Genomic DNA, 14,815 nt, shown 5'->3' on the forward strand with positions numbered 1-14,815 from the left:
AAGTATAGAGTAAGCATGAAAATATTGACCACTATCAATCAAACACGGTGACTGACAGGTCATTAATTCATTAATTTTGTGAATAAAGTGATTAGATGTCTCAGCTCTTAATTAAAGAAAACTGCCTTGTCTTAATATTTTTAACGGGTAACTATTATATGTTATGTATTATTTATATTGTTATAAACATGTTAAAAATAACTAATTTAAATGAATCCTCTCTACACTTCAACTTATTTATATTTTATTGACACTTTGTTGGGTGAACAGTGACCTTATAATAATTACACACACACACACACACACACACACACACACATATATATATATATATATATATATATATATATATATATATATATATATATATATATATATATATATTGACTATTTATCGCATCACCGTGATTCATATACAGATTTTTTCCTATCTCGCTGATTTGGAGGCCCCTAGAAAGCTTGGGGGGCGAGCGCCCCTCACTGGCCCCCCCCCATGAAGCCCCTGCAGCTATGGCTAGATTTTACCCAACAATCTACTCGTATCTTGATCAAGCGTTTTTACGTGTGAAATAAGATCTTTCTAATAAACCAACACCTAGAAGCAGCCAAAACCATTGCGCACCTTAACCTTAGGCCTAACTATTGACCACATTAGATTTTAAGCTCGGGAGCGATTGGCTGGTGACTCATATTCCAGGGCAGGATATGCAGAATAGAGAGACTCTATTAATCCTGTTCCAGGGTACGAAATTTTCTTGCTCCCGATTCCTTGACAATCCATGCACCATTTACTTACGTCTTCAAGTTCAGTAGCTCTGACAGGTTTTAACGGAAGGATAATACCTTAATATATGTGTGCCACATACTTGATAATGTTTACCGACTGGTCAGACATGCGCCTTGAACTCTTCTAACATTCAGTACCTTTCTCTATCAAAATTCTTATCAACTTGCTTAGAGTGCCTCCTTTTATCGAGAATTTCGCCTTTCGCTTAAACGGAATTAGCGGAGGGTAATTTAACAGAGGGACAGGTTTTAATCTTTTTTTAATGACTGAATTTTTGCCTTTAAGTTTCATGTACAGATTCGTAAGCCATGAATGCTTCTTAACAAATTAACAGTGCGAACAACCTCATGTGGCAGCAGTTTCTAGTAATACATTTTTTATGTCACATATACATTAAGGTCATATAAAATTAACAGTTATCTTAAAAGATTATCTGCATTTTTACTAGATCTGTGGATCTTCTAAATGAATCTGACTTGGCTCTTATATGGCACTCATTGTTCGCAATCTAATTTCCTTAGACTCACTTTGTTTTGAACAATTGTCTTACCTTTTACTTACCAATTAAGATCTCTAATTGTTTTAATAACAACGGGCTTTTCACTGTAACTAGCAATGATCATTACATTTGTTTTCCACAGCGACAGCCAAAGTGTCCACTGACAAGTGAAAGGATCAATAATAATGAGCGCGGATTCTCCTCTTTTGTTCGCACACTCAGTCTCTCATCGTTACACACTGCTATACCACTCTATGCTGACAGGAGTCAAAAATCTGAATTTTTAATTGGAGGAATGAAGGATCCCTCCCATTTCAACTGAAAGTGGTTCGCTTCTCGTTGAAAGTAAAGCACTAAGTACTTTCGGGGACCTATGGTCCGGCCCAAGAAGAGAGGTTCGTCATTTTCTGGGATTTTTTTCCTTTTTTGCAAGCAATTACAGTTGCACTCATCTCACGGGAGTTGGAACCAGTTTATCAAAGTTCGATCATTTTGCTCCTTAATGAGAACAATTTATGTTTATTAGTGAACTCTGTACGAAAAGTCAAGGAGTTAAATTCACATCTCCATTCCAAAAATACTTGAGACTCGACATGCTTCACCAGTCCTTTTCATAATCCACTTCTGGAGTGTGGAATTTTTTTACTCTTGCCCGCCTGTTTGAGAACGGGTACCCACGTCAACACGTTGACTTGGCTAGCCATACCTATATCGACCTTTGTATGAAAGTAAACCCAAAATCAGGAAGAATTTCAAGTAACTGCGACTCGTACATATAAGCCGTGTCCCTTGACTTATTTTAGGGGTAAATTTGAACTCTGTAATTATAATTTCTGTTGTGTATAGATAAAATCTTACGGCATTGTTAAAAAGACGGAGTATGTCTTGTCCCTATGAACTTTGCACTTTTTAGTTTTCTGAAAAGAAAACTATTGTGCCGGCTTTGTCTGTCCGCCCGAACTTTTTTTCTGTCCACCCTCAGATCTTAAAAACTACTGAGGCTAGAGGTCTGTAAATTGGTAGGTTGATTAGCCACCCTCCAATCATCAGACACACCAAATTGCAGCCCTCTAGCCTCGGTAGTTTTTATTTTATTTAAGGTTAAAGTTAGCCATATTCCTGCTTCTGGCAACGATATAGGATAATCCACCACCGGCCCTTAATATAAAGGTTCATGGGCCCCTGCTCATACAGCATTATACTGAGACCACCGAAAGATGCATCTAGTTTTGGTGGCATTGATGATACGTTTTACAGAAAACTCGATTGCGCCGAAGAAACTTCGGCGCATTTTTTACTTGCTATCTTATCTTATTTCTCATGTTCCCTTCCTACCCTCAGGTTTTTCGGCTTCCACGGGCATTTTCGTCGTATTTCTACGATGATTTGCGTACTGAACACAACGGGTGCATTTTAAAACTTCGGAAAAGTGTTGTATGGAATTAAATAAAAGGCAAAATTGATATAAAACTTTATTAGTATGTTAAACATAAAAGACGTAGAAATTTTGTTAGCTGAAATATCTGTATTTACATATTTACAAAAGACTTCTTAATTTCGTATATACACTTACTTTCCAAGGTGTGATTACCAATGTGATGGTATTCGAGTTTTCGATAAATAGAACCGCCATAGACACACAGCTTCCACAGTGTCTTCATGCATAATTTACAAAATCTTGAAATCCAGTCCTTTCGACAAGAACGTGAGTATAAATTAAGGAGTGTTTTTTGTAAGGGAAAGTGAGACAATGGAAATGACAACAGAAAGGAAGATCCCGCTCTTGGAAATGCGGATGTTAATTCCAGCCAGTTGCTTTTATTGCAGTGGTGCAAAATTACTTTGTGTTCTGTGTGTTACAATGTTATTTGATATCATCACTTTCTCGTGATCTTAAATGGAAAAATAAAGTCCGCAGTAGTGTGTGCGCACGAGTATATTGCTATATACAGGAAGCTTTCGCCAACTTGGTCAGTTGGCCTCTTCAGGCTGAAGAGACCAACTGATCAAGTTGGCGAAAGTTTTTTGTACATAGTAATATCCTACATACATACTACTGCGGACTTTATATTACCATATTCTTCTTCTGATAAACGATACACATTCTGCTGTTCGTACAGTTAATTGTCATCTATACCTTATAGTTGTACAGTTTAGTAAATTTCTAATTCCGCGTACAATAATGTTTTGTATAGTATTTCTTAACAACAAATAAATTCTGCCATGAATTTGCAATAGACTAATTTTATTATTTTTTTTTTTTTGCAAAATTTTTCTTGCACATATCTGTACAGTAATAAGGTTTGACGAGTAAATGGCTTCCTTTCCTCGTACTAATATGCACTATTTAATTGGCTGCCTAAATAAAAAGAGGCTAGCCTGCGTTATCAATTGTACAATAACGTCAGGCAGCCACTTGATTGAAAAGCTATTGCCTTCTAAAATCAAAAGCAAGATCTTTCCTGTTCAGTAAAGAAAATCTCTTATCAAAAAGAGAAGTTCAAGATTTTCTTTGTCAAGAAAACTGGTAATATCATCACCCTAGCAACACCACTAGTTGAGAGGAGCTGTATTTAGCAGAATGCACCTTTTGTATGTCTGCTAAAGTCAACCACATGTCAATCACGACTCACACTTTTTCTGTGCTGTACTCAGTCCTAAAAGGCTCTAAAGAAATGTATCCTTCACAAATTACATAACTGTCTGAGAAACTCTTTGGATATATCTAGCAAATGTTAGTAAATTTATCGTGGATCATACAAAAGATGCTCACGGACATGTCTATTTCTTAAACTTTTTTTTTTTTATTTTTGTTTTGCCTGTTTTACTTTTCGTGCATGAGATTGTCAGAAACTTTATTTTTTCCTTTTTTTTCATTCGCTGTATACTTGTCATATGTCTAGATACACACGCAGGTTTTTGAAATGAAGTTTTTCTTTCACGATTATCGACGAGAATGTCGAGGACGAAATATCTAAACTTTCCGTCTGTCAAGGACGAAAATATCTAAATTTTCCGTCCCCACATACTTTGCGGATGGCTTCTTCTCTTACAAACTCTTCCCCAATAGAAGCTACTACAGTTTTAGATAAAGATGTTTCTTTTAAGGCGTCTTATCAAATAACGTGTATACGTCCAGTGACGAGCTTTAAAGTTTCTTAACTTAACGGAATCGAAAACGATTATCTTGAGAAAAAATTAAATGACAAGATTGTAAACAATTCGATAGTATTCTGTAAATTTACTCTCTCTGTAGGGATCTCTTTCTACTACTTCAGTCATCTAATGAAAAACAATTTATGACACTTATCAACAATGAGAACGACTCAGTTTGCTGGTCGAAGGAATTATGATAGCGATATGATGAACAACATTTCCAGACACTTCGAAACCTCGTTTGGTTTTCATGAAGTGCAACTGAATCCTGATTCTTGTGACCTTGTGTACCTGAAATCTTTTGACAGATTCATAAAACATAAAACACTGCTGCTTAGCTCTTGAAAATCAAGGACTGAGTAATCTTAAGACTTTCTTCTTAAACACAAGAATGTTTTAATTTTTTTTCAAAGAGTAATGAATACGCTCATTAAGACTGACTGAAAGACGTACACTAGTTAAATATAAGACGCCCAGGAACGCCTCTTGCGAAAATGAATACTCTTTTCTTTGGTCTTAGAAAAATACTAACAATAGAGGGGACGTAAAGTACATCTATCTAAATTCATCTTTAAAAATGTTATAATCTTAGCAATAATATGTCTACCATTCGGAAATATTTCTACAGCTACCATGAGATATTTCACTGACATTTATCATCACTGTTTTTTTGAAGGTGCTGGTCTATGTGTTAGTTCTAGTTAGTTGTGGAGTGTCCAGCACTCAAGGATTGAGGCGTTATAACAAAATCTGACAAAGATGAAGTATAAAAACGAATCACTGAGTGACAGCAACTTTTACCCCACGGGGAAGGCACCTCCGAATGGGAATGAGAATGGTGACAGACTTGGAGAAATAGTAACAGTTTGTGTTGAAAAAGTGGTTAGAGTTGTATGGACGGTCTCAACACTACTTAGGGTGGTAAATATTGGTCGAGCATTGAAGATAACACGTATTACGCGTGTGGAAGTCGTAACAAGATCCGTGGTAATAGTGACTGGTTTCGAAGTAATGGTAGTCTGCGCTTGCTGAGTCAAGGGAGGTAAGCCCCCAAAGCTGAAGGGATTAAGAAGGCGCAAATAAGCAAGTTGTTGCAACTGCTCTGGTGATAAACTTGGTGTTGCTGTGGCTGGATCTACGGGTGCTGCCTGTTGTCCAGAAGCCAGTTGTGGTGTGCCTCCAGTGCCCTGTTGTTGCTGTAGTTGCTGGCGCTGTTCAAGAGCAGCAGCAAGTTGAGGATTCGACTCTTTTTCAAAAGCATCCGCGTCAAAAGGACCACCTGCAAGATCTGCTAGATCTGGGTCTTCGAAAGGAAAACCTGGTGGGGGTCGTACTCGTGTTCCAATTCCCGTGTCTATAAGTTCGCCATTTTCATCATATTCAAGCTCACCTGGATGTAAGGATTCACCAGTTTCTGTACCTTCTGCAAGGAGGTGATCGTTGAATTCGTTTAAGGAGTTCTCAGGAATAAATGAGAATGCCTCAACTGGTGGCATAGTTTTCAGGGCAGTTACAACTCTTGTTATATGATATGTTTGTGTAAGAGAATAGTAGGATGTTTCTCCTCCTTGTAATACTGGTAAGACAGACGTTTTCATCATTAATTCAGTTGTGCTAAAAGTCTCTGTTACGGTCTCTAGAAGTGCAGCAACATCATTCTCACCAAGGTCAATAGGTGGAAGAGTCGAGACATCACGTGGACCCTCGTCCAAAATATTTTCAAACAATTGTGTTTCATATACCTCCTCTTCAGGCACAGGTAATGCAGAAGTAGGCACAATTTCACCCTCAGCACCATGAGTAAATGTCTTTGTAAATGTAACATATCGAGTGTTTTTTGTAGTACCGACTCTAAAGGTATGAAGGGACCGAATGGTAGCCATTTCATAGTAGACATCAGTAGGACCATCAACAGGAGTACTTGTGACGATCTGTAGTGTTTCTTCTTGTAGGGCATCTGCGCCAGGAATATCAGGATCTGGAAGGTATAGAGGGTCTTGGTTGCTTTCTTGTACAACTTGTTGTTCTTCAGTCCTGCGTCTTGCAGCAATGGGCCGCCTGTTAACATTAACTTTAGGCCTTGCAGATGTATTAGCCCTAAACCTATTTCCCTGGCGATGGGGGCCGGGACCAGGTGGTCTTGGTCTGGAAGATGCTGGGCGATTGTTTCCAAGTCTTCGTGTACCAGATGGACTAAATGAACGGCGGAATGTTGTTGGTTTTACTTCCTGGGCATAGAAAGTGCTTACTGGCTGAGTTGGTCTTACACTTGTGGCACCTCTAAATCTGAATGATGCACGTGGATTTGATCCAGCTTTCTGTAAATCATCATCATCTTGTAAGTCTACATATGGATCATCATCATGCTGAAAACGCAAGCGACCAGCTCCGTGATGAGGGCCTAAACGTTTTGACAAATTGGCACTGGGCCGATTTCTTAGCTGAGAATCATCAGTTTTTCTACTATTACGAAGTTTGCTTACAGGTTCTGAAAAAAGAGACTGAAGAGGCAAAGCAGAAGTTGAATCTGGTGTTATGAATTGAGTTGCAGAGCCTTTGATGACTGATTTAACAGTTTCATAAGTCTGTCTTACAGATGGACTACTTAACTTGAGTTCTGGTGTGGGAGTTGTCTGAAAAATGTGAGAAGTACTCTGAAGAATTTGGGCATAATGGCCAGCAATGTAAGTGCCAATAACACTGGTCTCATGAACTGTGGTGAGGCCATCTGAAACTATTGTTCCCCCAAGCTTAGTAACAAGACCAGTTGGGAAGCTTGAATCACTGGTGACTAATTCAGAGCTGTATAGAATTTCCACTGATGCTGTTGGTTCTACTTCATATACATCATATGCCTCCTGTACATTCAGAGGGGGTTCAGATACCAAAAAATCATAATGTTCACTGACCTGTCCCAGCTCATTATCAACAGCCGTCTTAAATGGTCCAATTACACTAATGGTAGCAAAACCTTGAGTTGCACTTACTATAACTTCTGATGGCGTACTTAGTACTACCGAGGTCATACGAGATGCAAGGTCAGAAAATTTAGGAGATATTGTGCCTGTTCCTTCAACTGTGATTGGGACTATTGTTGAGCCTCCCTGTGGACGAGGAGTTGAAGAGGGCTTCTTGCGGTCAAGAAAATAGTTTAGATCAGGCCTTCTCCTCGTACCTGGAGGCAATTCAAAAGGTTTATTTGGCCTTCTAAAAGGCTTGTGAGGTTGATTGGATGACCTACTGGACTCTTCCTCTTGAAGTTCTTTTGCCTTTATTGTTTCTTGAGGGAATTCTTGAACTGGCGAAGATTCAACAGTGTAATCTATCTCATCCCCGTAAATGTCTTCTGGTGTGACAGAGAATAAGTTTTCAATAGCCAGAGCCGTGTGTGGTTCGAAAAAGGAAGACTCAAGAGTGGATGATGTGAGAACCGGGAGTTTTGTTTCTTTTGGAGAAGGAGCAGGTGTTGATGACAAGTTAGGAATTGTTGGGGTAGGCTTCAACTTGGGTGCTGACGGTGGAAGGGTGAACTTGGAAGATCGAGGTGGAAGAGTAGGGTCCCTAGTCTTGCTCGGTTTTGGCTCTGCGGAAATAAAAATAATGCTCTTTAAACAGTGGCCTGGAATACACATTAAATAATGAGAGTTCCTTAATCTGAACACAAATTATTGAGATATTAAAATTTTCCCAAAGAAGTGTGTTTCCTTGGTCAAAAGATAAAAATTTAAAAAAAAGTAAGTTAACAAGCTGACGAATTCTTGTCATAATTCAAGAAGTACAGGTCGTTAGTGTTTAGCAGTATTAAGTCTCTATATTTTGGATTTGAGTATGCAAAATATATTTACTATATATAATCAGAAAAACAACAAAAGTAGCTTATATTTGTGTATTTACATAAAAATTGAACCAGTGGCTTAGAAATTAATATACAGTACAACCTACATGGGTAAGTAACTTGTGCACACACAGATATACACATCTGTGCAATCGTCAAACAACTAACATTCATGGGTAAAAAATGGCCTTCAAAACACAATAGCCTAGTAAGGAAATGCTAAAACTGAACGATTTCTTATTTGAAGCAAAGTGGGTGGCGTTTCCTACGCGAGAAACTATGTAGTAATTTTCACTAAAATTTACTGCTCATGCTTTCATTCTACGACTTTTTAACTCATTAACTGAAGAGAATATTATAGGAAGCACCAATTAAGCTTGAATTAAACGATTCGACTTCGCCCAATTGAGATTACAAATATACAGGACAGTTTTATGAATTCTTGCGACATTTTGCACACATGAAGATGCAGTAGAATGGAATGTTTAAGTGCTTATTTTAGTACTTCACGAATCCTGTTTGTGTGCTGCGGTAGGCGACTACTTTGAAACTTAATTTGAAGGCATTTTTGGTACATCTTTCTTGATATACCTGAAGGAAACGATGATTAGTCGGAGTACCGTTGGTGCTGACGGCAACCCCATTTTCGGTATTTTACTATACTTACAGGAAAAATTATTTCAATTAATTTTTTCATATACGAATCGTAAAGGCAACTGCTTTGAGTTGCATGGTCTTTCTTCCAAATTCTTTATTTTTTTTTTTTTTTACCAATGGTGCAGATGTGTGTTTGATGTTTTTCTTAACATCGTTTGCTAACAGTCAATTTTTACTTCTGATTTAGCTTTGTGTTATCTGCTTTTCAAAGCGCATGGCTCGAGAAGCACTGCGTTTGTAAACTTGCGAATTTCATGTTGTGTTAAAGCAAGGATGCCCGCCTTCGTTAGACATTTACGCTCGTTAAGAGTAACTGACAACCTGTGGCCAGTGGATAAACTAGCCTAGATAAAACGAGAATGTTATTGATGTTAAGTAGGCCTATTGGAAGCTCGGGCATTTGCTTGCACGGTTATCTCTAGAGGTGAGTCTAGATTTTCACTCATTGTTTTGTTCCTTACTATCACACAACAAATTCACATGTGACCATTTGTCTGACAACGTCCTCTGAAAACTTACTGGCAGATTGACTCTGCGGAGTGAAGATCATGACTGTCGACCCAACAGTTGTCGTGAAGTCTAGGAATCCATAGACGGTCTTCGTCACGTAATCGGTTCTCGGTGCGTGGGCCTTCACCTCTGACAGGACAGTTGGCAATACAGCGGCTGGCGTAGCGACAACCACCGTCGTCTCCTGAGCAGGAGCTGCTGCTCCTCCTCCCCCGGGGTTGTACACTGGCGCCAGCTGAGTAGACGCCGTGACAGCTGAAAGATTAATTGAGCTGTAAAGAGATGCGCCGTAAAAGGTAACAACGACTGCAAATAAAACAGTGTGTGTTGTGTGTGTCTGATAATTGTTATCATGTATGATTTGGTCACACCAGTTCGAAGCATCGTCATAATTTTGAGAATATGTGAAGGGTCTTTAGTTATATATGAGTTATCTGTATAGTCAAAATCGGAAGTAATGGTAAAAATATGGAATATAACTCAAATCAATATCCATTTCCAGTGTCATTGTCACTTTCATAAATACAGTTGTTACTACCTTATAAGAAAAGGGGATTGCAACCATAATCACTATTTTAAATCTTATTATATCAACAATGAGCCATTTCCCCAGTAGGGACGGCTACATAAATCAGGTTAGAAGTCAGTACCACATTCATACTTCAACCACTGGGTCGAGGATGAACCCCATGTGCAGAAAACTTTCACGAGATGAATTCCCACATACACCTAGATAGAACCCCCCACCACAACACTGTACCGTTTACCCTTTACTTTCTCCCCATTCTCACACTTCCAGGAAATTAAAGACTTTAATATCTAAGTACTCTTTCATACCATCTTTCAAATTCTTTCTTGGCCTTTCTCTCCTCCTGACTTGTAATTTCTATGAACTGCGAGCTCTTTTCAGCAATGTATTGTCTTCCGTCCTTTCCACATGACCAGAACATCTTAAAACAGCATTCATCCTTTCACCTACTCTGACCTTTTTACCACTTTCCCACATATCTCCACATTTCTCTTTCTTTCTGTTCTCCTGATGCTACTGTGCAAACAGCTTCATCTCCTTTTTTTCATTTCAATCAAACATTCACACTTCACTTCCATACAGGAGTATTGGCTTAACAGACTCTTTATATTCCCACCTTGGCTTCCAATCTTTTGCAAACACCCTGCTTCCTTCCTTGCTTTACCTTCTTTGCGACTCAGCTTTGCTCTCGTTCTACGGTTATCAGTTATATTTATTCCCAAATACCTGTATATATATATATATCGATTGCTTCCATTCTTTTATCACCCATTAGACATTCATTGTTCCATTTTCCTTATTGCCATTTACCCTCAGAACATGACGGTGGCCACATTTAATCAAACCTTTCTCCCCTTACAAGCATTATCAAACTCTTCTATTAGTTTTTGCAGTTTCCCCTCATTATCCCTAATCAGTAATGTATCATCGGCAAACATCAACCATTCCATACTCCAGTAAAATTTAATTTTCTTATTCAAAAACTTATTATGCATATTTACTGCCCTTTTGTTAACTCCTAGCGCTAAAATGAAACAGAACGATCATGGAAATATAACGCACCCTTGTCTTAGATCTACTTTTACACTAAACCAGTCGCTCGCCTGTCTACGCATTCTTACATATGCTTCACTTCTTATATATATGTATATATACATATATATATTATATGTCATATACATACACACACATACACACACATATATATATGTATGTATATATATATATATATATATATATATATATATATATAAGTAGACAAAGGGTTTTTATTTCCAAGTATCTGTTCCTACAACCCACAGATATTATAAAAGTATAATTGACATCATTTTCACTCACCTACAGTTTAAGAATAATAATCTAAACATATGATTTATAATGATGAAAAAACAAATATTTCTACATTATAGTTACTATGTACAATGACTGTAGAATTAAAACTATGGTTTCTAAACACTATTCACTTGAACATACACGGCACATATATGTATAAGTAATGTATTATGCAAATATTTACACACAAACTTACAGTATATATATATATATATATATATATATATATATATATATATATATATACTGTATACATTTATATAAATATATCTATATGTATATAAATATATGCATATATATATATATATATATATATATATATATATATATATATATTATATGTATTTATTGTGTGTGGGTGTCAGTCTAGTATCTACTCATAATTGCACAAAGAGAGAAAAAGATACAATTCTCGGTTGCCATTTAATAATCCTTACAGACAATTACTTACCATATTAGATTCACTTATTATTAACCCATTCACCTTCCATGCTTATCTACTAATTTGTATTCCATATATGACTACTAAACCTCTTCTAAGTTTTTTTCTAATTCCTGTAAAAAACTACAATACAGATAAAATGCTACTCTCATCAAAGGCATTCTCCGGCAATCAAGAAATTTCTAAAATGGATAATCATACTTTATTTGAACATTCCTATGTTTTGTTTTCTTTCCATAATGCAAAATGCACTGGTCTTATCAAGTTAGCAAACACATGTAACAAAATGTTTGCTAAATATTTTTCATCCTTATTTTACGCCACAGGAGGATGACGTCTCGTGCAGAAGGACAGAAGAAGAGGAAGGAGAGGCAACCAGAGTGACGTCATAAGCATCACAGATGTACCAGTCTTTGGATACATCAACGGCTGACAACTTACCGGAACTGAACGGATCTCTAAATTCTCCGCCAACAGTAAAGGTGTTAAGTTTGGGATATTCAAAGACATGAGCGCGTCCTGAATGGTAGCCTGAAAGAGAATCCACAGCAGACATGCCATGTGAGCTGGTGTCAACTGATGTCAACGGGGGTCAACTTGGGTTGATCTGAACCACGGGCGCCCAAGTTTTGGTCACTTGTCGTAGAGTCGGCTTCATCTACGATCCGTGCTTCACTAAAATGTCTACTTTTATCTACTGCAACGCAATTGTTTATTAGTTTTTACAGAGGAGTAATAGCAACTGGGATCGTCTACGTTAATTTCAGTCATGCCATTGCAAATGGGCTCTAATCAAACACTGTAGTTACTGATCAGTAGGGATTTCAAACAGATTAGGTGACTCATTAACAACAAAGGCTGTGGTTGTAACTTTGTTAGTAATGTTTGTTAGTTTTAGATTATGCTTCGCTAATTCTAAACTCTTGCATTCTAAACATTTTGGTTTTGCAGCTACGCAAGTAAACGGTGCCTTCTATTTATGACAAGGTGGTAAGGCTACAATCACTATTTCATTCCACCGCCTTCATCACCACTTAAAAGGACGCATGCGAGTGGGACATGCCGAGAGGAAGACCCCAACGGCTCCGTCTCAGCAAGACGACAATATAGGACTATATCTTCATGCAACGCCAGTCTCCTTCACTTTCATAGCTGCAAAATGCCACTCATTCACTCATCTTTCATGACGAGGGGATCCTCGTCACAAGGAAAAAAGGTAACGACAAGAAATTGGTCATCATCGGAAAAAAAGAAAGGCTGACAAGATCAGTTTTCAACGGGACAGTTTTTGTGAAGACATTGGTGGTTTTGGAACCCACCGTTCAGGAGGGAAAAGAATCCTTGGCCGGCCTCCTCTGGATGCTGTTGAGAAAGGTTCTGGATAAAGCGTTTTCACATCCATTGCTATTTACAACAATATTAATTGCTTCATTGTTAGGAACCTAAAATATCATAAGACAAAGTAAAAAACTTTTATTTATTTATTTTGAAATCTGTAGCTTAACTCATATTCATGTAAGATAAAATTATCTTTTACTATTTTGCTAAATTATATGAGATTGTTGCTTAATTCCTATTCCTGCCTTCTAGTCTAAGGTAATTAGTTGTTTACCAGTGTATATGAAATATTTACATACAAGATGCTTGTATAGAAATGTTAGAAAAGATTTGTTTTTCACAAGGTTCAAGAATCGAAGATTTGAAGAAAAACTAATTCATGTTACTTTCAAGCAGCACTTGACAACACATTTTGTGTTGACTATTAGCCATGATCCATCCCAGATTTGAATACTACTTGATGTTCTAATTCTTAAACTAACATTCTAGTCCTTCTGTCTATGCGAGTATATTTCAACCTGATACCATTTCTCAGAAAGGTAGTTTAATGAAAAGCTATGCTATTGTAGGACTTATTTTGTTTTTACTTTGATAACTACGATTGAATTGCTACACTAGAAAGGGTGTCATGTTAAAATGTTATCTAAACACGCTTACCTTTTTCAAAGCACTAACCTAGAATTTGCAAGGTTGTGTGGTACTATAACGTGAATTAAGACCTAAACCCATATACTAATTGGGACTGTAACGTAATTTAATCGATGTATGGAAGTTAATTTAAACAAATTTTGTTAATTCACATTCACCCCATGATAAACTAGGCCGGAATGGTCTATGCATAAATGTTACTGACATAATGAACTCTACTGTATTAAGGAAAATGACATTAGATTACCATCACACGGCATATGAGTTCATCTTCTGGTAAGTGATCGACTCGTCGTCACATCGATGTTGCCAGTGCTGTTCGAAAGAATGCTGAATTATTAATGATATCTCATCATTTAAGACTTATTCAAGAATAAAAGTTGCCTATGATTCTGAAAATGAAGACAGGTTTATTAAGATGGAGTACTGTAGTTTTTGTAAGATAGTGGACTAGCAAGTGATGTAAAGTATTGCAAAATAAAGTGAGTAAAATATTACAAATAAGACGGTAAGGAATATGAACGAATGAAGACCAAGGAATATAATGAGTGGTATAGCTGGAACAAATCACATGCCTAAATTACTTTCCTAATGGGAAGGTGTATTAGAAAAAAATTAACAACTTTTTGTTCCTTTCAGAAGATTGGTTGGAAGTCCGATAAAACAGCAATGATTTTCAAAGTAAACCTGTGCATTATATCATTACTTGCTATATGTATTTGACTGTGATCAATCAATAGTGGATATATATATATATATATATATATATATATATATATATACATATATATATATATATATATTATATATATATATATATATATATATATATATATATATATATATATATATATATATATATATATATATATATATATATATATATATATATATATATATATATATATATATATATATATATATATATATATATTATATAAACGCAGCTTCATTGCAAAAAGAAACGATTCTACTGAAATTACTTAATTAATTATATATATACAGTATATATATATATATATATATATAGATATATATATATATATATATATATATATATATATATATATATATATATATAT

At 36.5% G+C, this 14,815-nt stretch overlaps 1 protein-coding gene across 2 annotated transcripts in view; it reads right to left on the minus strand.

Moving 5' to 3' along the window:
• Positions 1-2,745: 2,745 nt before the first annotated feature.
• Positions 2,746-14,815, minus strand: part of LOC136844384 (mucin-2) — a 97,273-nt gene continuing 85,203 nt past the window's right edge. The window contains exons 2-4 of one of the 2 annotated variants that reach the window (XM_067113469.1): positions 12,189-12,278; positions 9,454-9,699; positions 2,746-8,025 (exon numbers count right to left, since the gene is read on the minus strand). In XM_067113469.1, coding sequence (XP_066969570.1) covers positions 5,240-8,025; positions 9,454-9,699; positions 12,189-12,278 — 3,122 coding nt within the window. In that variant the 3' untranslated portion in view covers positions 2,746-5,239. The remainder of the gene's footprint in view (positions 8,026-9,453; positions 9,700-12,188; positions 12,279-14,815) is intronic. The other variant, XM_067113470.1, reaches the window with a different exon arrangement.

Source organism: Macrobrachium rosenbergii, chromosome 12 (genome assembly GCF_040412425.1).
Source record: "Macrobrachium rosenbergii isolate ZJJX-2024 chromosome 12, ASM4041242v1, whole genome shotgun sequence".
NCBI lineage: Eukaryota > Metazoa > Arthropoda > Malacostraca > Decapoda > Palaemonidae > Macrobrachium > Macrobrachium rosenbergii.